General features: G+C 34.0%; 1 protein-coding gene across 1 annotated transcript; it reads right to left on the minus strand.

Moving 5' to 3' along the window:
* Positions 1–364: 364 nt before the first annotated feature.
* Positions 365–1,042, minus strand: LOC115964878. The gene has a single exon (XM_031084111.1). It carries the CDS (start codon positions 1,040–1,042, stop codon positions 365–367), a length of 678 nt encoding a protein of 225 aa, XP_030939971.1.
* Positions 1,043–22,879: the final 21,837 nt, after the last annotated feature.

Genomic DNA, 22,879 nt, shown 5'->3' on the forward strand with positions numbered 1-22,879 from the left:
TAAATGTTACTACCACCTCCTTCCCCCCCATAATTACGGGAAGTGAAATTTATCCTTCAGGAATCACTACTTTACCATCGAACCCAACCAAGGGCGAAGTGTGCTTCACAGGGTCCTCTTTCCTTAGTCCGAGTCCCCTGAATAGATCCGGGTACATTACGTCAGCTCCACTTCCGGGGTCTACCATTACCCTTTTTACTAAGAAGCCACTTATTCGGGCCGTGACCACTAATGCATCATCATGCGGTTGGATTGTTCCCTCCAAATCGTCATCGTTGAATGTGATAGGCTCTTGTGCAAACTTCATTTTCTTATCCAGCGACTGTACATCCAAATGACCCTCTACTGGTACTACAATCAACACTCATTTCCTTCTTCTTGCAATGAGCCCTTCCGGGGCAGCATGGATAACTTCAATCACCCCTACAAGGGGTGGGAGAGGGTTCCCCTTTTGTAGAGTATCTTGCCCCACGACTCTTTCCCCCAAGTCCAGCATGAATTCCTTTAAATGCCTAGCCTTAACTAATTGCCCGAGGTGATCCTTCAACACCCGGCACTGTTCAATAGTGTGACCTTTGTCCCAGTGATAGGTGTAGTACAAATTCTGATTTCTCCTAGATGGGTCCCCTCCCATCTTGTTTGGCCATAAAAAATACGGCTTGTGTTTGATCCAGTCAAGAATCTTGTGTACCAGTTCCTTAAATGTCACATTCACTTCTCCTATCTGTGCGGTCGGTTCTTGAATCGTCAAGCCCCCCCAAGATTTGAACAGAAAACCAGTTTGTCGGGGACGATTCATCGTCAGTACTTTGCCTTTACTTTGCAGCCGGTCATTCTCTAATCGTTTATATTCCTCAATGCGTCTCATAAGCTGCCTCATGCCTTCGGGAGGCTTCTTAGTCAATGACTTCCGTAACCCGGAGTTCTCGGGCAACCCCATCCTAAAAGTGTTTACTGCGATCCTTTCATTATCTCCGCCTATCTCATTGTATAGCTCCCAATACCGACTAGCATAACTACGGAGGGTCTCTCCTGCCCTCATTTTCATGGACAAAAGCATATCTACTTACTGAGGTACTCGGCTGTAGGTCACAAACCGAACGCCGAACTCCTGAATTAGCTCGGAAAAACTACATATGGATCCTTTCCGTAACCCGTTAAACCACCTCAAAGCGGTTGGTCCCAAACTCGAAGGAAACACCTTGCATATCAATGTATCGTTATGAGTATGCAGAGACATCATTTGAATATAATGATTGACGTGCTCCACTGGGTCAGTTTTCCCGTCGTAGCAATTGAACGGTGGATAGGTAAACCTGTCCGACATTTCAGCCGGCTCGATTTCGTCCGAAAACGAGGACCAAGGTGCTTTTCGCAAAGTGGGACTCATAGCATCCATGGCGGCATTTCGAGGCCGCCTTTCCTCTGGGGAGACTGAATTCCTAACTTGATTCTCCCGAGAACATGAGCGATCTCGATGTTGCCCTGACTCCTGGGAAAGTGACCGGTTCCTATATCGTCGAGATCCCCGCGAATGTGAACGGTCTCGGTATTGACGGGATTCCCGGGAATGTGAACGACTTCGCCGTTGCCGAGATCCGGACTGATTAGATCCCTCCTCATATCTATTTCCCTCGTTGCCGACCTCTTGGTTATCTCTGTCTCTCTCCTCCCTTTGCCTACGTCCCGTAGCACCAGAGATTGTCCGTTGGGTTTGGTACGATCCTTCTCCTGTGCCGGACATTTCTTCTCGTTGGTCGTGCTCCCTATCTTCTCATTCCTTTTGTCTGCGCTCTCGCCAGCTAGACCCCCAAGAAGATCCTATGGATCCGCTTTCCGCGTGACTCCCCGAATACCTTTCAGACATTTTTCCCGAGCTCGAGTCCCTCTAGAACCACAACGTTGTAGGAGAGCCCCACGGTGGGCGTCAATTGTGCGCACCAAAGACAGGGTTACCGGGCTAAACCACTACTTGGGCTCACAACTTATTTGTATGGTGGGTTTGGGTATTTTACTTTGGGCCGTTCTAGATTTAGAGACTCAATGAGATCACTTTTCTCTCTTTCTCTGTGTTTCTTCCTCTCAGACTCTCTTTTTCTTTCTCTTTTCTCTCCACAAAATTGCATCCCCATCCCATTCTTTAGTTTCTCCTACTTATAGCCAATTGTTAGTGTGGGGATTATCATTACCTTTTAACTAGTGCAATGAGAGGTCCAATGTTGTTAATTTTAAGTGGATGTTTAGGTATGAGTGGTTTTGGAAATGGTTCCCATTGCAACAAGTGTGTTTGGCAGCGAAGTTTCCTAAGGCACTGCCGAGCACTCAAATGGCGATGTGACCGAGCATTTGCATATCGTCTGGGGATGACTTTCCGAGCAATATGTGAGCTGGAATCCGCAGTCTGCTTTTCAAGTATTTGAACAACACCCAACTTAGGCTCGTAGTTATTGTGGGTTCGGGCCGGGATCCCTAGCGGTACGGAGGTTGGACCCCTAGGCCGTACTATTGATCCATAGCCCAAGGCCCAAATGGACTTGGATGTTAGGGGCCGTACAGTGTGGTAGGTGAGATGTAACTTTTATTATATCAAAATAAAAAAATTATGGTAGAGTTTTTAAATTTTTTGAAACTTAGATAATAGAGTTTTACCTAAAATAAATTATTATTTTTTTATAGTTACAATGGAGAGATCAGGGATTTAAACGTACCTTAGACATCTTCATTAAAAACATTAGGATGTGTTAATTGAGTTATAAGGCTCTTAACTACCTAAAGTATATTATCTTAACAAAAAATAAAATAAAAATAAAAAGCCACTTGTTTTAGTAAGGCCGATGTTAGGAATACTACAAATTTTACTGTGTAAGCATCATAAACAAATGTACCACTATCCAATCTTAAACACAAGACAAAAGTAATAAAGAAATTTACATTTATTATCACTTCTGATTTAAAACATTTTCTGGTAAAATTGGTAATAATTTTAGTACTTTCCTTTGTAAGGACAGAGTTTCATTTTAAATAAACTATTTTAATAATTAATTAGTTATTTGGCAAAATTTTATAAGCAAAAATTTAATGGACACCCTAAAGGTATTGGTTTAAGAAATATTTTTAAAATTTTTTATGGTAAAAGAAATAAAAATTAATTTTTTGACAAGTTTTATATTTTTCATGAAAATTGTGTCAAATTTTTTCTTAAATAATTTATTAATAGTTACTTTAAAGGAGCCTAAAATCTTTTTTATTTATTTATTATGCAATATATATGTTAAGCTACTCGGTACAATTACAACTTTTAAGATCAAACTTTTATTATACTGTATATAATATATACATTATTAAGAAAATTGCAAATTCCAAAGTGATCATCGCAATGAGCTTTGCAGCGCATTTGACTGAACAATCCCTATCTACCATTCTAGGCCCATGCCTTTCGACTGACTCTTAGTGGAATGCATGCATTCAAAATTGCTTAAATCTCTACAACTCAAGAGAATTGAATTTCTGACGAAGAGTCATAAAATCACAAGACAAATTCTCCACGAAAACAAAGTCAATAAGGATGTACAAAAGTTGAATTCATTAATTAAGCTAAAACACAAAAGAGATTAGGAAGAAGAAGAAGAAGATGAGAATGCGTGGTGATGATTTACTGCTTCACTAAACTGACATTGACATTATCAAATCCTCACTGCATTTACATGGTTCTCTAATAGAGATTCTCATGCTGCTCAGCTCCTAGTTCACAGCTTTCCTTTGAGTCAGTCACTGATGCCATTCTTTCTGTGAGTGTTGGAAAGCAAGAGTCTAGGGGCAACCACCAAGCTCCACTATTGCTCCATGGAGACTCCAGGGCTACCAGAAACAGATAGAGAATCACAAGAATTGAGATTGCAAAAGATAGATAGACCTGTTCATTGAAACTAGGTAGAACCATTTTGAGAGAGAGACAGAGAGAGAGAGAGGTTAGATTGTTGGATGGAAGAAAAGAAGGAAATGGAGGTCTTTATATATAAGAAGAGAGAGAAATTTTAGTTCAGTGAACATGTTAGCTAGGGGTGATGGCATTGGTTTTGGGTGGTGTGAGACAGAGAGAAGAGGTAAGAGGGGGTGGTGGATCTGACTGAAGTAGATATGAGTAGTGGTCAGAAATCAGGGTCATGAGAGGAATTACCTGTGGACAATGCATTGAATCTCTCATGTGGGGGGACTACTTTTTTTATATTTACGAACATGTGGGGACTACTTGACCTATAGCTTTGCTTTGCCTTGTGAATTTATTACTTCACATGTTCAGTTCATGCATGTATCATGTATATGCACACCAAATTGGGTTCTTGAGCAGTGAATACCTAATTACTCAAAAAAAAGAGAAAAGTGAATAACTTGTATCTGACCACATAATTATTATAAGTCGTTTTTTTCAAATGGGGGAATTATTTTGGGCTGATACTTCGCTGGATTGAGATCATGTGATACTGTCCATGGCTCATAAAAAAAAAGTTGGTTCTTTTTGTTGCACTTGCACCAAGAAAGCAAGACATGTCATATTGGAAACCAAAAGTGGATGTTTCACTATAACCAAGAGACCAAGGTGGCTCATATTCACCGCATCCGCCAAGGGAATCAGTGCATGGATTTTTTTGTTTAAGAAAGGAGCTTCTATTAGTAATAGTTTTATTTTGTATGGACATTCTCATTCTTGTATTTGTATTATCTATTAATAGACACTTGGAATGTTATGTAACCTAGACTTTGTATTATTTAATATGTTTTATTCTAATTTCTATCATTTTAACTATATATAAAAAAAAAAAAAAAAAAAAAAAAAACCATGGTGGCTATTGACGGTTGTATCTTGTCAAGATACTAAATTTGGTTATGGGTCAGTTGGAACTCGAACAATTTAAAAATCATGTTAAAATCTTTCAATCTTAAATGACCTGTTTTCAACTTGTGGTCCAATTAGCTTTGCTTGCCTATTTGTGACCCCGCCTGCCTCCCGCTATTTATTTATATTTACTAATTTATTTCTTATATATTTCTTCAAATATATATATATTTATTTATAAATATTTTGTAATAAAATTTGTAATATAACTTTTAACATTTTTCAATAAAGTCAGCATCGACTCTGGGCCGATTATACTCAAAGCCTTTTTTGTTGTGAACAACGTAAAAATGGGAAATAAAAGAGAAAAAAAATGAAGAGAGAAAATAAAATGCATTATATAGGTCAAGCTGTGTTGTGCTTATACACGTCCCGCCTATCTTTCTTTCATTATTATTATTATTATTTTTTTTTTGTTTATTTATTTTTTTTTGGTCCTGAATCTGCTCAAGAGGGGAAAGTATTTGTGAGTCTTGTTCACTTGTGGGAACATAAATTGTGAGTAAGTAGTTACATATATTCGATATACTATATACCTCCTTCCAAGATGGGATTTGCTTCAAGAAAATAAAGCCAAAGCTTGGGTGTTAGCATGTCATATGGTTTTTTCTAGTCCAATTTGGCGTGGGTTGACACATGGATTAATATAGGAAAATCGGATTGTCTAAATTTTAAATCCATCATGACAAAAATTAAAATTAAATTGATTTACTTAGAAGCATTACCTTAAAACTCAAACTATATTGATTCTAAAAAAAATTAAACTATAGCCTAAAATACAAATTTCTCCTTTTATATTTTACCAAAATTCATTTCAATCATCTAACTTTATTTTTGATCATTTCAATTCTCTAGGTTTTATGTTCATATTTAATTAAGGTCTCTCCATCAACTTTTGTTAAATGTTACGGTTAATTGTCAAAAAAAATTTCTTCAAAATTTTTAAATTAAAAAAAAAAAATTAATGATTGAAAGATAATTTTCAAATATTTCTTAGAAAATTTTTTAACAGAAGTTGACTGAGAGGAACCCCGCCTCTTGCCCCCCTACACCTTACAAATATTTATACTTGTGGAATGACCATCACGCCAAAGATGCATAATGATTCTCGCAAATAAATATTATAAAACTTTTATAGAGAATCATTTGAGATCATGTATTTAAATCTCACCTACTACTAACATGACAAATTTTAAGCAAAGTACATAACAAGTGAGAAAATTATTTAATATTAGAAAAGTATAAAAGTTACTACCATTTTTACTACGAAGTATATAAACTAAGGTAATAATAAATGTAATTAGTACCATATATTATGTCCATAACACAAAAAATTTGTTTGAAAGTGATTTTTTTTTTCCTTTCTTCTCAAAAAAAAAAAAAAAAAAAAATCACTTGTTTCATGCTATATCCTTATATTTTCGTTGCAATAATAGTAATACTTGTTCTTATCACTGAATGGCATAATGATTTATTACTAGAGATCTAGTTTTATATTGGCAGAACGTAATACAATTAGGCATGACAAAGACAATTCCTAAATTTGGAAGGAAAGTTATGAGGGACCCAAATTTGGAGAAGCAAAAGTTAAGGCATTGGCATTGGCATTGCCCGCGAAATTGCCTTAGCGCCAAAAGTACGCACTCCAAGACTCCAAGTCATTATCCCTATTAAAGCGGTTTTGTTCTCAAAACTATACCCCGAAAATTAGGTGTGTGTTAGTCGGAGGGATTGCACATGTTTATGAAATAGTCAGATACTCAAAGAGATCTAAATATCATATGATATCGGCACCTAATAGGTTATAAAAGATTCATTCATAATCGGGTTTATTTAATAAGTTTGTATCATATATGAGGTCAGGGAAAATTATTAGATAGTCTAGAAGTACTATAAATGCGTAATCCCTTCTCTCATATGAATAGTAGATTCTATCATGAATTTAATTAGTGAGACCCACTATTCATATGAAAGGAAAGAGTAGGTATTTATGATACTCTATAAGTACACAATAATTTTCCTGATTTCAGTATGTTTAATAAGTTGTAAGAGATTCTTCCGAATTGGTTTAGAGGAATCTCCTTTTTGTATTTAATATAAAGTACAGACAAGACAACAGAACATTCTCTGCACCCTACTAGGTTTGTCAGTCCAACATACCCTAAAACTCTCAGTCTCTCATATCTGGTTCATCTCGGCTCTCATGGGTACTTGGTCGTCTACCACCAAAAGGTAACGCATTCTTCTTCTTCTTCCAAATTGATTAAAAGTTGGTACTGTTTCCTTTTTTGCAAGGATTTGTAGTGTGATTCTGAATTTCTGATTTTTTTTTTTTTTTCCTTCTGGGCTTGTTTGTGTGGTTTTGATTAAAGGTTAATACTGTCTGTTAAGATTTCTGTGATTGCATCAGTTTGTGGATCTAAATTGCAGTTTTATTTTTCGGTTTTTTGATGCCATCAGCCAGCTATTAGTTTTTGTTTTTTGGTTATGAATTTGTCTAATTATAGTGTTATTTTGAACTGAAATTCCTGACTTTTATGCAACATATAGGTTTTATATCAAATAGGTTTTATGTTCGTCTAAGTTTAGATTAGGGCCTCATTTGGTAGTAGTATTTTGGTTTTGGATTTCAATGTGAAAATTGTGATCCAAAAAAGGTAGCAAAAACATGTGTAGCAAAAATATTTGTTTTGAGAACTTAAATGCAAAATAATGTGTTTGGTATGATATTTTTATGACATTTTTTCAAAACTGAAAACACACTTTCTAAAAACAAGCTGTTTTATATATATATATATATATATATAAAAAAGAAATAAAAATTTATTATTAAGAAAATAAGGTTTGAAAAAAAATGTGATTTCAAAATAGGATTTCAAACAGACACAAATCTATTTGTCTATTTACTAGCAGTGAAATCACTTGTTTTTCATGTAAGCCTAAGATTTTGGTGCCAAATTATTTAGAAAAGAAAAAGGGGAAAACATTTAATTTTTTTTGAGATAAGGGAAAACATTTGCTAAAGATACCTTTATGTTTGCTTTCCATGTCTTTATTGTTTAATGCTGTGCAAAACCACTTTTTTAGGGGTCCAATTATATATGTAGCATAAGACCTTATGGACTTAGTGCACATTGAGACAAAAACAGGTACAGTCGTAAAATAGTTTTAAGAATGTTTATTTTTAGAGAAAGTCGGTCATTCCATAAATAATGTTAATTTAAAGCACAAGAAAAGGATTTTGATGCTTGATTTTGTTACATTTTCTGCATAGATCCTATGCTTCTATCTTTATTTTGTGATCCTTGTGTCAAACTCTTTGGAATTTTTTTTTGATACAAGATAGAATTTCTACTCTAACTTAATCTAAGTGTATATATATGTGAAACTCTCTCCTGTAGACTTGAACACTGACCCTTATCCCCCCACAAGCATTTTGTGGAGTGACCACCACATCAAAGGTGCGCAATGGTTTGGAATTTTTAGAAAATTGATTGTATGTGCATGTCTTCAAGACTTCACTATCTTAACTGCCAAAGCTTTTTCTTAATTATTTTTAACCAAATAAGTCTAGCGGTCTAACAAATTTCATAATGTTTTTCACAACTAATGAGGTAGGAAATTATAATTGGTGTATAATAACAATAATAGTGTCAATGCTGATAATTGGTGTATAATAATAATGATGTTAGTGGTGATCCCGTATTAAAGTGATCTTAACACTAATCATAATCTGATGCCTCAAATATTAAAAAAATTGTGAAATATATTTTGTTGTAGCAGCATTGTTGATTTTTTGCTTTGCCGTACTTGTCAGAGTTCTTTTGGATGGTGAATTTGATTCACTTGGTTTCAATAAGAAATTTTATGATAAAGTTAATGGGACCCATCAAGCATTTTGTAACATTGACCTCAAAAAATAGTTTTCCCTCAGATCTGCATTTTTAGTGTAGTTACATTTCAATGATTGACATTTTCTCAACTTCAAATGCGCAAATTAAGCATACTCTTCTTTTCTTTAGTCATGAAAACCTTCTTGTGTACTTAAATTAAAATTTTCCTTAATATCTGGGTAGTTGAGTTGTTGGACTTGAAATTCAATGATGGAGTGCTGATTTTACAATCCTTGAACTTTTGACTTGGTATAGCCAGCAACTGTGTGAACTCTTCTAATCTATGTTAATTACTAATATATAATTTCCCAGACTTGAGGACTTTTAATTCCCTTATTAACATTTTTAGACCAGATCATCTCTTTTGTTCTTCCACAAGTGATTGCTTATTTTTTATTGGTAAGCTAACTGATTGATCTTGAATCCAAGACCTTACACTCTATTTTTATTCTGTTTGGAATTCTTCTATTGTAGTTGGTCTTATTGGATTTCCCAGAGTTTTCTCTTATTTTTTTTTCTCTCCCTCTCTCTCTTGTTGCTTGTCCTGACTTGTGATCAGTTAACACAATGAAACAGTGACCATTACTCCAACAGAAAGAGATTCACTGGAAGAGGAAGCTCTAGTGGTATTATGAAGAATGTGAACCCTTTGTCCTCAAAGAAGAATACCAGGGAGGATTAGCTTGCTAGACTAAGATCAACTGGTTCTCGACATGAATCAATTAGATCAAAACTTAAAAATATAAGTCCTATATGTAAGTCCAGAAAGGAGGCTGCTGCTGCTTTTCTCCAATCATCAATAGAAGAAGAGATTGATCTTGATATGCAGTTTGGTGAGGAAAAATGTTCTGATGATAGCAAGTATACGTGGTTGTCGTTAGATAGCACAACCTCTTCATTGTTTTGGTCAAGGCTTGGACGCGGTAGATAATGAGTGGTAAAAAAAAAGTAGTAAGTTCATATAAAAGTAACAGGCATTCAATCAAAGTTTACCACTTAAAATAATTTTGAAAAACGGTTGGTAAATGTTGTAATTCTAAAATAACTTAGTGAAATAGAATGAGGTGGTTGTAAAAATTGGAAACAAAAAATGGTTTTACAGCTATTTTGGTTGGACAAAGATTTTCTCCAAACCGATTTGGAGAATTATATGGTGACTCATTATATAATCATAATGTATTATTTAAATAAGAGAAGTGCTATGTTTACAATATTTTTACAGTACTTTCATAACAAATTATAGGTGGTAAGTTGTTATTAATTCTAATTTGAATTCACAATTTAAATGACTCTTTTGCCCACCAATAACAGCTAATAACAACCTGAAAATTTGTTCTGAAAATGTTGTGAAAAATATTGTTAACATAACATATCTCTTTAAACAAATCACATGACTTGTTAAATAAGTAATGTAGCTAAAAATACATGTAGAATGCAATACAAGTTTTTTTCCCCCCAAACTACAATTTTGGTGTTTTCAACATATAATGTTTAAGGTTCAAATTCCTCTTTCTTATCTACCAAATTAGTAAAAAACTACAATATTACACCTATCAATATATATGAGTGATTTGAATTTTGTTGTTATACATTTGATTGTGTTAATTTTGTATCTTATCATTTAAAATTAGGTTAATTTGATCATTTATCAAGTCAACGTTCATAAATAAAATTGATTTGATTTTGAAAGTTAAAAAGACTAAATTAAAACAATTAATAGTTGAATGACCTTGATTTCAATCAAATGTAGAAGGAAGAAATTGAAATGTAATAAATATACAAGGACCAAATCCAAAAATGTTGTTTGGTGCATTCTTTTTCTTCTTTTTTTATTGAAAAGTAAGGGGATTCTAGCTCCAAAACTAAGGGCTTTAATGGTTTAAATATATATATATATATATATTATTGACATTTTACCTCCAATATTTTCACACTATGTCCATACTTTTTCATATCATATCATGTATAAAATTTGTACATCTAGTATTGTAATACCCCAAAAAAAAAAAAAAGGATTTAAAAGGAGGGGTATTTAAGTAAATTTTTTTACGGGGTCAATTGTTATAATTAACATTGCTAAGGAGTTTTTTTAGAAAATAAGATTGAAACCCTAGTGTAAGGACTCAATTTGTAACGTCCCCAAACTGGTGTTGAATTCGTACGTTAAAGGCCCAAACAATAAAATTTGTAGAGAATGGGTTGAAAGGCTAGGTTTTGGTTACCAAACGGTGGTTAGTCATGGTCTTCATAGTAATTTGCACGAGGGTGAACCTGGCATATCTAACAAGACTTTGGTCCAATACGACCTGAATGGCTCCGGTCCTTAGACCTCGTCCGAGGAGCTTCATATTCTTATTATTATCCTTTTTTTGGGGCTCAATGGTCTGGGAGACGATATGTCCCCCCTTTCTTTTTGGTTGCTTCCCCCTTCTTTTATACTAGCCTTTCCCCTCTCTTATGCATCCATGTGTAGGTTTCGCTTTTGAGGGCTGGTACTTGTCTTTTCAGCCCATACCCAAAGTGGTTGGGGGTGGTTGTAAAAACTGAAGAGCATGGTGAAGAGCATGGACCTGTCAGGCACAGAGTACTTAATTGCAGTATTGGCAGCCTTTTACTTGGGCCGCTCCTACACTGTGCTCGCCCTTTCTTTTAGGAGCGCTTTGGGATGTCGAGGACAAAATCGTCCTCGGCTATATCCTTAGGCCATTTGAACTTTCATTGTATGTCCTCGGCAATATCTCTTCTCGACTCGGGTCTTGGGCCCTAATGTAAAGTGGGCCGGGGTCATAAATTCTCTGGCCCCACAATAGCCCCTCAAAATCCTGTTGTCCGACCCCTTGGTCGGAGAGGAGGATTTTGGTGATGTCGGACCTATATCACGGCTTGCCCAGCTTTGTCCTTCATCAATGTCGGTGTCTCTTTTTTTGCCTGGGAAATGCTCCTAGTTATGAGACATTCCTTTAGTTTTACTCACGTCGCGCTCCTGCCATTTCAGTGCACGAGGCGCGTCTTTAATAAGTTCCCTTTACGAGGCAACGTAAATCCAACGGTTGTAGACGGCCTTGGGAGTCGAGTGGAAATTATCTCGTTTGTAACTTTTCTTGGAAATCTGTACAGATTAAATGCCACCAGACTTGCCTTTCATATAAGAAGCAAGGTAGAAGGTCATTTCCTTCACGTACAGACCCCTCAATCTTTTCAAATCCCTAAACCTCTAGTTGTGCTCAAAGTCCTCACTACCAGTGTGATTAAGCCTTAGGGAGTGATATGGTTGAGGCGAAGATGGGGGTGAAGGGACCACACCTTCTCCAGAAGCACTAGGTCTCTCCGAGACTCAAGATGGCCTAGTCAGGGCAAGGGAGACAGAGACTTAAGACATTTCTCCCCCTTGATAAGGCGGGAAAGAAACCTCTTCTTCCTTCAGCTAAAATCCGAAGCAGGTGTTGGTCGCATCAGATTTTTGGTGCGATAGCACTGAGATTTCTCATCGTCGGTACCATCCGCTCTCTCTCGAGCGCTGCTAATATGGCTCTTACCTGATGGGAGTCAGAGCTGGTACGGGGATTAGGCATCCCCGCTTCCTCCTCTCTTCCTTCGTTAGTGCCCCATTTTGCCTCCGCTTCTTCTTTTCTTCCATCACTGGGGACATCCTGGTGCTTCTGCTTCTTCTTCTACTTCTTCTTCCTTTCCATCAATGGGGCCATCTTGATATGCTTAGTTGCAACTAGAGCAGAATTTTGAAGGATTTATCGTTCCCTTGTATCTTTTTCCTTTTTGCTTTTCTTTTTGCTTCTGTAGTTAGCTTCTGGTATAGGCTTGCTTAAGCCCCTCATTGTACGTTGTACCATTTCTTTGTCTTAATAAAAGATGACTTTATTTTATTCTACGTATTCTTTCTTTTCTGCAATAGTTATTTTGTGAATGTATGTGCTGGTTTTTTTTTTGAACGATACTTAGGGCCGAAACTCTTGTTAACAAAAAGCTATTATTTTGAACTTATTGAGACTAACAAGCACAATAATGCCGACTTGAAGAAGGTTATACATATAAGACTAACTGAGATAACAGTTGAATGCTCTGTATTGCGTATGAGGTGATCATCCGAGGATGGGTAACCCAAAATGAACTATCCGAGAGGATCGCCGAGTACTAGGGTGCTTTGCCACGTTCCTGATAACATTCATAGCCTTAACCATTTTTGTCATCCGGTCCGAGGACCGAGGTATGACTATACCGGGCTTAAACACTCGTTTGCATTAATTTCCTTAGAGCTGAGGATCCGAGGACAGGGCGGGATTTCCATTCTGTCTAGGACTTAATCCATTTTCTAATGACTAATCTCCTCATAGGTCTGAGTTCGAGGACCATGTAATACCTTAGTTCAGTCCAAAACTTAGATTTTCTTTAAGTAGTTGGTTTCCCTATAGGTTAGAGTCCGATGACCATGCAATACCTTGGTTCTACCCAAAACTTAGATTTTCTTTAAGTAGTTGATTTCCCCATAGGTTTGAATCCGAGGACTATACAATAATCTTTAAAGTTTCGAGGATTAGCCTCTCGACCAAGGTGTGGGGCGTTGACATGATGTTGGAAGCCCCTAGAACTGCCCGTGCCACTGGCGCTTCAAAGCGTAGCCCCTAGTGGGATTTTATATTAGGGCAACAACAGTGGGCTGCTGAAAATGATGGGGGGGCTTTCACAGACCCTTGTGTGACAGGGGCTTGATCCTACCTTCGCCTGCGCCAACGCACAAGCCTTCCCACAGACGGTGCAAATTGTAAGAACTCAATTTGTAATGTCCCCAAACTGATGTTGGGTTCGTACGCTAAAGGCCCAAATAATAAAATTTGTAGAGAGTGGGTTGAAAGGCTAGGTCTTGGTCACTGGACGGTGGTTAGTCATGGTCTTCATAGTAATTTGCACGAGGGTGAACCTGGCGTATCTAACAAGACTTTGGTCCAACACGACTTGAGTGGCTCCGGTCCTTAGATCTCGTCCGAGGAGTTTCATATTCTTATTATTCTCCTTTTTTTGGGGATTAATGGTTTGGGAGACGATATGTCCCCCCCCCCCCCTTCATTTTGGTTGCTTCCCCTTTCTTTCATACTAGCCTTTCCCCTCTCTTATGCGTCCACGTGTAGGTTTCGCATTTTAGGGCTGGTACTTGTCTTTTCAGCCCATACCCAAAGTGGTTAAGGGTGGTTGTAAAAACTGAAGAGCATGGTGAAGAGCATGGACCTGTCAGGCGCAGAGTACTTAATTTCAGTATTGACAGCCTTTTACTTAGGCCGCTCCTACACTGTGCTCGCCATTTCTTTTAGGAGCACTCTGGGATGCCGAGGACAAAATCGTCCTCGGCTATATCCTTAGGCCATTTGGACTTTCATTGTATGTCCTCGGCAATATCTCTCCTCGGCTCAGGCCTTGGGCCTTAATGTAAAGTGGACCGGGGTCATAAATTCTCTGGTTCCACACCTAGTTATATATAGTTTAATTTTTTTAAGTCAACGTATAATGGCAGAAATAATTTGAGAGAGAAGACTGCTCAAAGAATTGAAGTAGAGAAGGATTGACTACATTATTGATGTAAGAGCTTAAAAATTTCTTTCTTATCAAATTTAAGTTTTATTTAGAATTAGAGTTTTTTTTTTTTTAATTTTTTTATGTGAGTATTTTGGCCAAGAAGTGAAACTATTTAAATATCTAATTAATTTTTCGTTCTGAATCGAAGAAGGGATTAAATTATATTCTTGATATCTATATTGTTTCGATAATAGATTTTCTTTTCCTGCGGCCACTTTTGCGCTAAGTATAGATGGATCTGCAGAAAATTAGGCATGGTCATGGTGGTCTGGTTCTACATAGCTTTAGCCTTAAAAAGTTGTACTTTTGGTGAATAGGGAAGTCGATGCAGCAACATGTGAGTGTGTCAGTAGAGATGAAGGCTAAAACAAGAAACAAAGCAGCGTTCAACTTTTTATTATTATTATAATATTTTGTTTATTGGTTTTGGTAGGGGTGAATGGGAAGTCAATGAAGGTTGACCAGTCATAAATTATAGTGAAAGAAAGAAAAAGAAACGAAACACAGGAGCACACTACTTGAGGATGGCCCACATGCCTACATAGTAATAGGAGTTATGGTCTTATCTCTAGGACATTAGTTGTGGCAGAAAAAAAAATTAATATGTGTATAAAGAAATATATTATGATTAGGTGGAATTTGATATCAGATAAGTGGATATATTTTGGATATTTTTAGTAATCTCTCTTTTGGCTAGGTACCGTTATAAATCTTTCTTAAATTATTTGATTGTTGAGTAAAAATATTTGAAATTTGTTTTAGGTGATATTCAAAGATTTGAGAAGAATTGTTATGAAAAAGTTATTTTGGAATAGCTTCTGAAAGTAAATAATATTATCCTAATTGGTTTTATTGTACGTATTTTAACTACTGAAAATTGTTTACAGATGTTACAATTTTATTTCTATTGTATTATTGATTTCAAGTAAAGAATTATCACAAATATATCTGATTACTGAATAAATGATGTATCTTATTTAATTGTTTTTAGCCATACTGTTTCAAAGTAAAGAATAAGGAATTTTCACAAATACATATGAGCATTGAATATAAGAATTATTTTATTTAATTGTTTTTTTTAAGCTATATTGATTTAAAGTAAAGAATATGGAAATATCACAAATATATTTGAATATTGAATATATGATTATATATATATATATATATATGTACTTGAATAAGATATATTTTTGTTAAAAACTATGATTTCATATATATAATTATGGACAATCTGACTATGAATTGATTCTGATACCTAGCCAATGGGGGTTATTTATTGGTAATCTGACACCCAAACCAATGTGGGTTATTCATTGGTACACTGATACCCAGCTAATGGGTGTTATTCATTGGTACTCTGATACCCAGCCAATGAGGGATTATTCATTGGTACTCTGATGCCCAGTCACGGGGATATAGCGTGACCATAGTCATAAGATTGTAAAGAATATGAATTACGTTTGAATATTTGACTATTTTGAGTCCTTAAAACTACATATGTGATTTTGGAAATGTTTGAGTATTTGGTCTATTTTGAGTCACTAAAACTGCTTATGTGTTTTTGGAACCTATTGTAAGTTATAACTTTTGATATATGGAAAACTGACTATTTTCTAAACCATCTATGATATATTTGTAAGATTAAAATATGTGACCTATGTGCAACTTATTATTTAAGACTATGAAACTTCTTCAGTTATTTTGAAAACACATAGTATATTATAACTTTTGAAAACATATATTACATCTTATACTTTATATATCTATTGCTCGATAGAACCTTTTTAGGACTTTGATTACTTATTAAGTTGTTAACTCACCCCCTTTTCCCCCTTCAGTTTCAGATTGTGAAGAATACCAAGTTTTGAGAGTTTTTACGTTGTGTTATGATCATGAAAAGAAACTTAGTGATTTTGGGATTGGATGGTCTTCTAATAGTTGTATATTTATTGGCCAATTGGCATTATGTACGTGAGGTTTGGATTTTGTTTCTATTAAATTATTGGAGATCTATTTATAAAGAAATTGTTGAGGTACTTTGGATTTATTTGATTTTAATTTTTGAGAATAAATTTTAGTTGCTAAGAAAGCCTTGCACACTTGTAGGGTGCTTATTTTATAAGCGTGCGGCGTTTGTCACGTGCCTATCTTTATAGTTGGGTTCAGGGTGTGACAAGTATAAAAGTGAATGAGGCCTTGTGCTAAAGTATATATCCTTGAGTCCTTGACAACTCTTTTTTTTTTTTTTTTTAATCTTTTGTTCCACGGCTTAGAATACCTAACAAAGATAGCCCTGAGTTTTGCTGCATGTACACGAACCGCTCTAACGTGGATGAAGACGATACTTATTATCCTAGTTTTCTGGCACACCTTCAAATCATCATGCAACAAAATTAGTTGGACAGCTTCAAATTTATCTATTTTTAGATGTATGCGGTATGCACCTAATTTGATGTTCAATTATGTTGCAATTAAATTAATGCACACCCAAGTGCAGATTATTTGCAAGTAATAATATTTCAGTGAGTCCTAGGTTGATCCACATAGAATGATTGACATTAATAAAAAAACCTTTATTATTAAGTAGAAAATAAAAATAATTGTTTGTTTGTTTTTCCACCTAAAGGTGGAGTAAGATAATATTAAAACTGATAAGGGATATTAGGACTAAGAATTTTCTAACTCTTTTTATTGATCAAGTTGACAATGCCCTTCAAGCTCCTTAAGAGCCTTCAAGACAAACATGAGCTTCAGGCCTGACGACCAGGTGACATCATCCGTGTCTTCCACCCACATCTATCATCGGGCTTGAAAGCACCTGTCGGGTAATGAGCATACCGACGGGTGAGTACACTTAGCCTCGTTCCATTTGCGTGATCTCCACTCATATCTCCCCATATGGAAAGAACTTGCACACTACGTCTAAAAATCCTTCTACATATTCGTATCCTCCTAGTATGGGAAGTAAAGTTCTAAGATCTCGGAGCCTTAACTCCATATCTTCCCTACAAGTAAAGATCTTATGTTCAAGGGATCTTGGTTAGCTCTATTAGGAATAATATACAAAGTAATAAAGGAAAAACAAGGATAACACAAAAGACAAGTAAAAATAGATAATTTGGAGGCACAAAATTTTTATTCTTGGACAATATTTTCCTTTACACTCTTTTTGCTAAAGGATTATCGCAAACTTGTTTTCAAGATACAGCCAAGTTGTTGAATTCTATAGAAAGCAATTCTGGAGAATAATCAAAGGATTTCTTGTGTTTCTCTCTAACTTAGTATTTTGTGAAGTGATCATAAGCTTTTATTTATACCTATAAGGTTATATTTCATTAAAAGGCATGTATGGAGAGTCAAACTGGGCGAAAAGGGGGCACGTAGGCAATGAAAACTTAGTTTTATGCATTTTGATTGGTTGAGAGTTCCTTTTGATTGACTAAATGCTCTTTTTGATTGATCGAATAGGAATTAAATAGCGATCGAATTATCCAATGACTCCAAGATTATTTTCTTCATCATTTCAATCGATCAAGCAAAAGTTTCGACCGATCGAAAATCTTTTAGTTCTAATTTCACTTAGAAAATTTCAGAACTTGAATTTTCATTTTATGAAACAATACTCTCCAAACTCAAATATCATTATTACAACCTATCAATGTATATACTTATATATACAACAAGCTCTACACCACTATATAAGCACCAATTCTCCTCTTCTCCAAGGTATGTGAAATTTCCTAGCTCTGATACTTTTGAGTTATTGGAGATTCTTCCATCATTGATTTAACCTTTGGAGGGCCTTTGGCTAGCAGTCCATTGGTGCTCTATGTAAGTTTTTCCTTCTTTTTGTTCTTCAAGTACCTTAATTAGTGCATGTGTAAACAATTAACTCATTGACGATTTTGTGTATCATCAAATATTATAATTGAAAATTGTAGAATAAATTTGAGAGAAATAAATTGAAAAAAACACTTGAGATTCAGAGATCCACCTAATATTTCATTATATGAATTCAAATTATTTTTAATCCAATTAGGGTAGAGAGCTAACTCATTAATTGAAAGATAAAACAGTAAAGTATTCAAACAATGTGTAAACTGTAAAGTATATTGAATATAAGTGATTGAATAAATATTTCAATTGACATGTTACAAGTGAGATTAAGCATTTAATATATTCTCAAATCATAACAAATATAGGAGTTCAAGTATTAAATATATATAAAATCATTTTAGATCTTAAAAACTTGTTAGCATGCAATAGTTCCAAATAGTAAAATCAATCTCAAAATCCAATCATTAATTAATCTATAGTTCCAAATAGTAAAATTAATCTCAAAATTCAATCATTAATTAATCTATAGAAAGAACATAGATAATCCCAAGAACTTAGGCTAAAAATATTAGGCTTCACCTCTAACCTTAGCTAGAGATTTAGCAACACCTAGTTATGCAAAATAAATCCATAAAAACAATGTTAAACATCTAAAAGAATTAAACAATAATATGAAAAACAATTTACAATCTTCTTTATAACCTCACCCTCCTTTTTTTTTTTTTTTTTTTTTTGAGAAGGAACACAAACAGACAACACACACACACACAGGGAATGGGGACAAAGGCATAATATCACACAACTTACCCACTACAAAAGCCGATAACTCTTGTAGTGTGTATGAAAAACAATTTACGATCTTCTTTTCACCCTCCTCCAAAAGAAAAAGATAAAATATCTCAAATTTAGGATGTGAATTCATTAATTTTCGGTGATTTTTTTTTCATTGTCAACTTCTTGGCCACGTTTTACCCCAAAAACTTTTTTTTTTTTTTCTAAATTTATAGCAATCAAAAAGTTGTAGATCTTTGAGTCTTATTTATGTGGCCACAAGAATCAAGTAAATCAAACATTTGTGCAAAAGTTATGGCAGAAATACTGAGATAGCACAAGATATTTCCATATTAGGGTTTTTCTAATTTTGGCTTGAATGATTTTTTTTTTCTTGCATTTTTTATTTTCACCTTTTTTTAAACTTATTTAATACTTTAAAAATCATGCCCAATTTATCTTGACCATTGGATTCTCTTGGCTGCATGATTAGTTGATTAGTTTTAATCTTCTATAAAAGAAAAATATACATAATGAGTATATTTTAGATAAAACTTTCAAACACCACCGCACACCCTTGGTGCGATGGTTATTCCACAAGTATAAGTGCTTGTGGGGTGTGGGGGGCAAGGGTCAGGGTTCAAGTCTCTAATAGGGAGCTTCACACACATATACACTTATATTAAGCTAGAGTAGAATTCTATTTTGTAAAATAAAATTAAAAAAAAAAAGAAGAAGATAAAACTTTCAAACTCACATATTTATGTATAATTAAACATAAAATATATGTATATTGCCTACCAAAACTAAGATAATAGTAATTTAAACCAAATTTCAAAATATCAAATTAAATGAGAAGTGAGCCTTATTAACCTAGTGGATTAAGATCAAGCAATTATCCATCTCCTTTTTCTTTGATTTTTGTTGGGAGGGGTGGAGTGGGTGGGGGGATCCTGAATTTTGATATTTAATTTAAGACATGTTGGAGGGTATAAATGATTAAAGAAATTATTGGTATTTAGGTAGAATTTGACATGTTGTTATTTGTTTTTATTTATTTATTTTATTTTCATGGAACATGTTATTATTTGGGTCTTGTGAAAGTCTTGACAACAAAATGTTATTTGCTTAGTTTAGCACTGTTTGAGCATAAGCTAATTTTTACTTGGTCTTTTATTAATATTTATAGGTTACTCGAAGTGAACACTAAAATAATTTTACTAGCTTGAGGTGAAAATCTAACTTCGATGATTAAGGTTTGGAGTTCGAAAATGTCTCACGTAATTAAGAGAAATTCTTGTGAAATGAATGAGTTAACAATGAAAATGAGAAACCTTAAGTGACTAAATTGAATTAAAGATCATAAGTTATCATGTCTAATTTATTAAGCCTAAGTTATTGCCAATGTCATTGATTCGAAGAAAATTAAACGGATTTGAAGTGATTGATTCCTAAACAGACTAAGCCCAAGTGCTTTGGTTCGAAGTAAATCTAATCGAACTAAACAAATTCAAAGTGTATCATCTCAAACTAAATAAAAAATTGAAGCCATCTCGAAGTAAAGTAGATTGCAGTATTAAAATAGATTCAATCCTAAGTCTTCATTCTAACATCACTTGGATTCAAAACAAGTAGGAAAACAAACTTACAAGCTTGAAGTCTTCTATAAGGCCTAATAACTACTAGATCTACTAAGAATTTAAGTACAAATGATCTTGGAAGTGCTTTGATGCATTCTTAGCTATGCGTGCTCTGCTCTATTTCTTGTGGAATAAATCCTCTATTTATACTTGAGTTCTTGACAGCTATTCCTACTTCTATGTTCCACATGTCTCTCCTTGATTGATCTTTCTTATCAAGTGTCTTACTACCAATAGGGCTCGGTAAGAAACTGTCACCTTGTTGCTTATAGTTACTTGGCACATATCTTCACTTTTAATTGCTTTCTGTAACTGCTTGAGATAATTGTACGTAACTTCCTCGAGATAATTCCCTACAATCTCATAATTAAAACTGACTTGGAATTCATTAGATTAATGCCACTTTTCACTCTCTTGGGCCTAATCTTTAACTCAATTAAATCCCACCTGGTCATCCACATAATCTTAGCTTGTTACATGGCTTCTCCATATTCTACAACATAGGCCATTAATAGAGAATAATTATTTGGCCTAACAAGCACCATTTTTAATTCTAGAAACCAAACTAAAAAAAAAAAAAAATTGATATTGTAGAATTATGCCATGGATAGTGTGAGCTTTCAAAAGCTTATGTGACAATATTAGAATAAGTAATCAAAAGTCAAAAGCATGCATTCTTATATTATTACCAGTTGTACAAGTACAATGCTAGTGAGCATGAATTAATTAAAAATCATATATTATATTATCAAAGTTGGGTTTCAAATGTTGTAGTTTTCTTGGCTATCATTTGTTTAAAAAAAAATTGATAAATTTCATAATTTACTTATAATTGGGGTAATTTCAAATTAAACCCTAAATTTTGAAAAATTTAAATGAAAATTATGAACTTTTTAGATTGTGTCAATTTATGCCCTAAATGAATAACTAGTTTTATGTAAATCAAAGAAATATTAAACTAATGCAATTGAATTATATTAATAATTAGTGCGCCAAATGATAATTAATAGAGTTTCATCTAAAATAAATTAACTATTTTAACAATCAATAAGTCATAGGAGCATAGCACATTATTTCACAAGGTATAACACATGTTAAACCACATGATGTAAGTATGGTAGGTGAGATGTAACTTTTATTATATCAAAATAAAAAATTATGGTAGAGTTTTTAATATTTTTGAAACTTAGAAAATAGAGTTTTATTTAAAATAAATTATTATTTTTTCGATAGTTACAATGGAGAGATAAGGGATTTAAACGTATCCTAGACATCTTCATTAAAAATATTAGGATGTGTTAATTGAGTTACAAGACTCTTAACTACCTAAAGTATATTATCTTAACAAAAAAAAAAAAATATTAAAAAGCCACTTGTTTTAGTAAGACCGATGTTAGGAATACTACAAATTTTACTGTGTAAGCCTCATAAACAGATGTACCACTATCAACTCTTAAACACAAGACAAAAGTAGTAAAGAAATTTATCTATTATGTTGTTAATAAGGAAGCCAATCACTTAATAATAAAAAATGTGCCAATAATTACAATCATTATCACTTCTGATTTAAAACCTTTTCTGGTAAAATTGGTAATAATTTTAGTACTTTCCTTTGTAATAACATAGTTTCATTTTAAATAAACTAATTTAATAATTAATTAGTTATTTGGCAAAATTTTCTTAGGAAAAATTTAACGTACTCCTTAAGGGTATTGGTTTAAAAAATATTTTAAAAATTTTTTATGGTAAAAGAAAAAAAATTTTTGATGAATTTTATATTTTTCATGAAAATTGTATCAAAATTTTTCCAAAATAATTTATTAGTAGTTACTTTAAAGGAACTTAAAATCTTTTTTTATTTTTATTATGCAACATATATGTTAAGCTACTTGATACACTTACGACTTTTAAGATCAAACTTTTATTATACCGTATATAATATATACATTATTAAGAAAATTGCAAATTCCAAAGGGATCGCAATAAGCATAGCAGCGCATTTGACTGAACAATCCCTATCTACCATTCTAGGTCCATGCCTTTCGACTGACTCTTAGTGGAATGCATACATTCAAAATTGCTTAAATCTCTACAACTCAAGAGAATTGAATTTCTAACGAAGAGTCATAAAATCACAAGACAAATTCTCCACGAAAACAAAGTCAATAAGGATGTACAAAAGTTGAATTCATTATGCTAAAACACAAAAGAGATTAGGAAGAAGAAGAAGATGAGAATGCGTGGTGATGATTTACTGCTTC

This window comes from Quercus lobata, chromosome 10 (assembly GCF_001633185.2).
Source record: "Quercus lobata isolate SW786 chromosome 10, ValleyOak3.0 Primary Assembly, whole genome shotgun sequence".
In the NCBI taxonomy this organism is placed as follows: Eukaryota; Viridiplantae; Streptophyta; class Magnoliopsida; order Fagales; family Fagaceae; genus Quercus; species Quercus lobata.

Excerpts from the sequence above, each read along its gene's own strand:
- LOC115964878 (XM_031084111.1), bottom strand. The coding sequence starts at position 1,042 with ATGAGGGCAGGAGAGACCCTCCGTAGTTATGCTAGTCGGTATTGGGAG.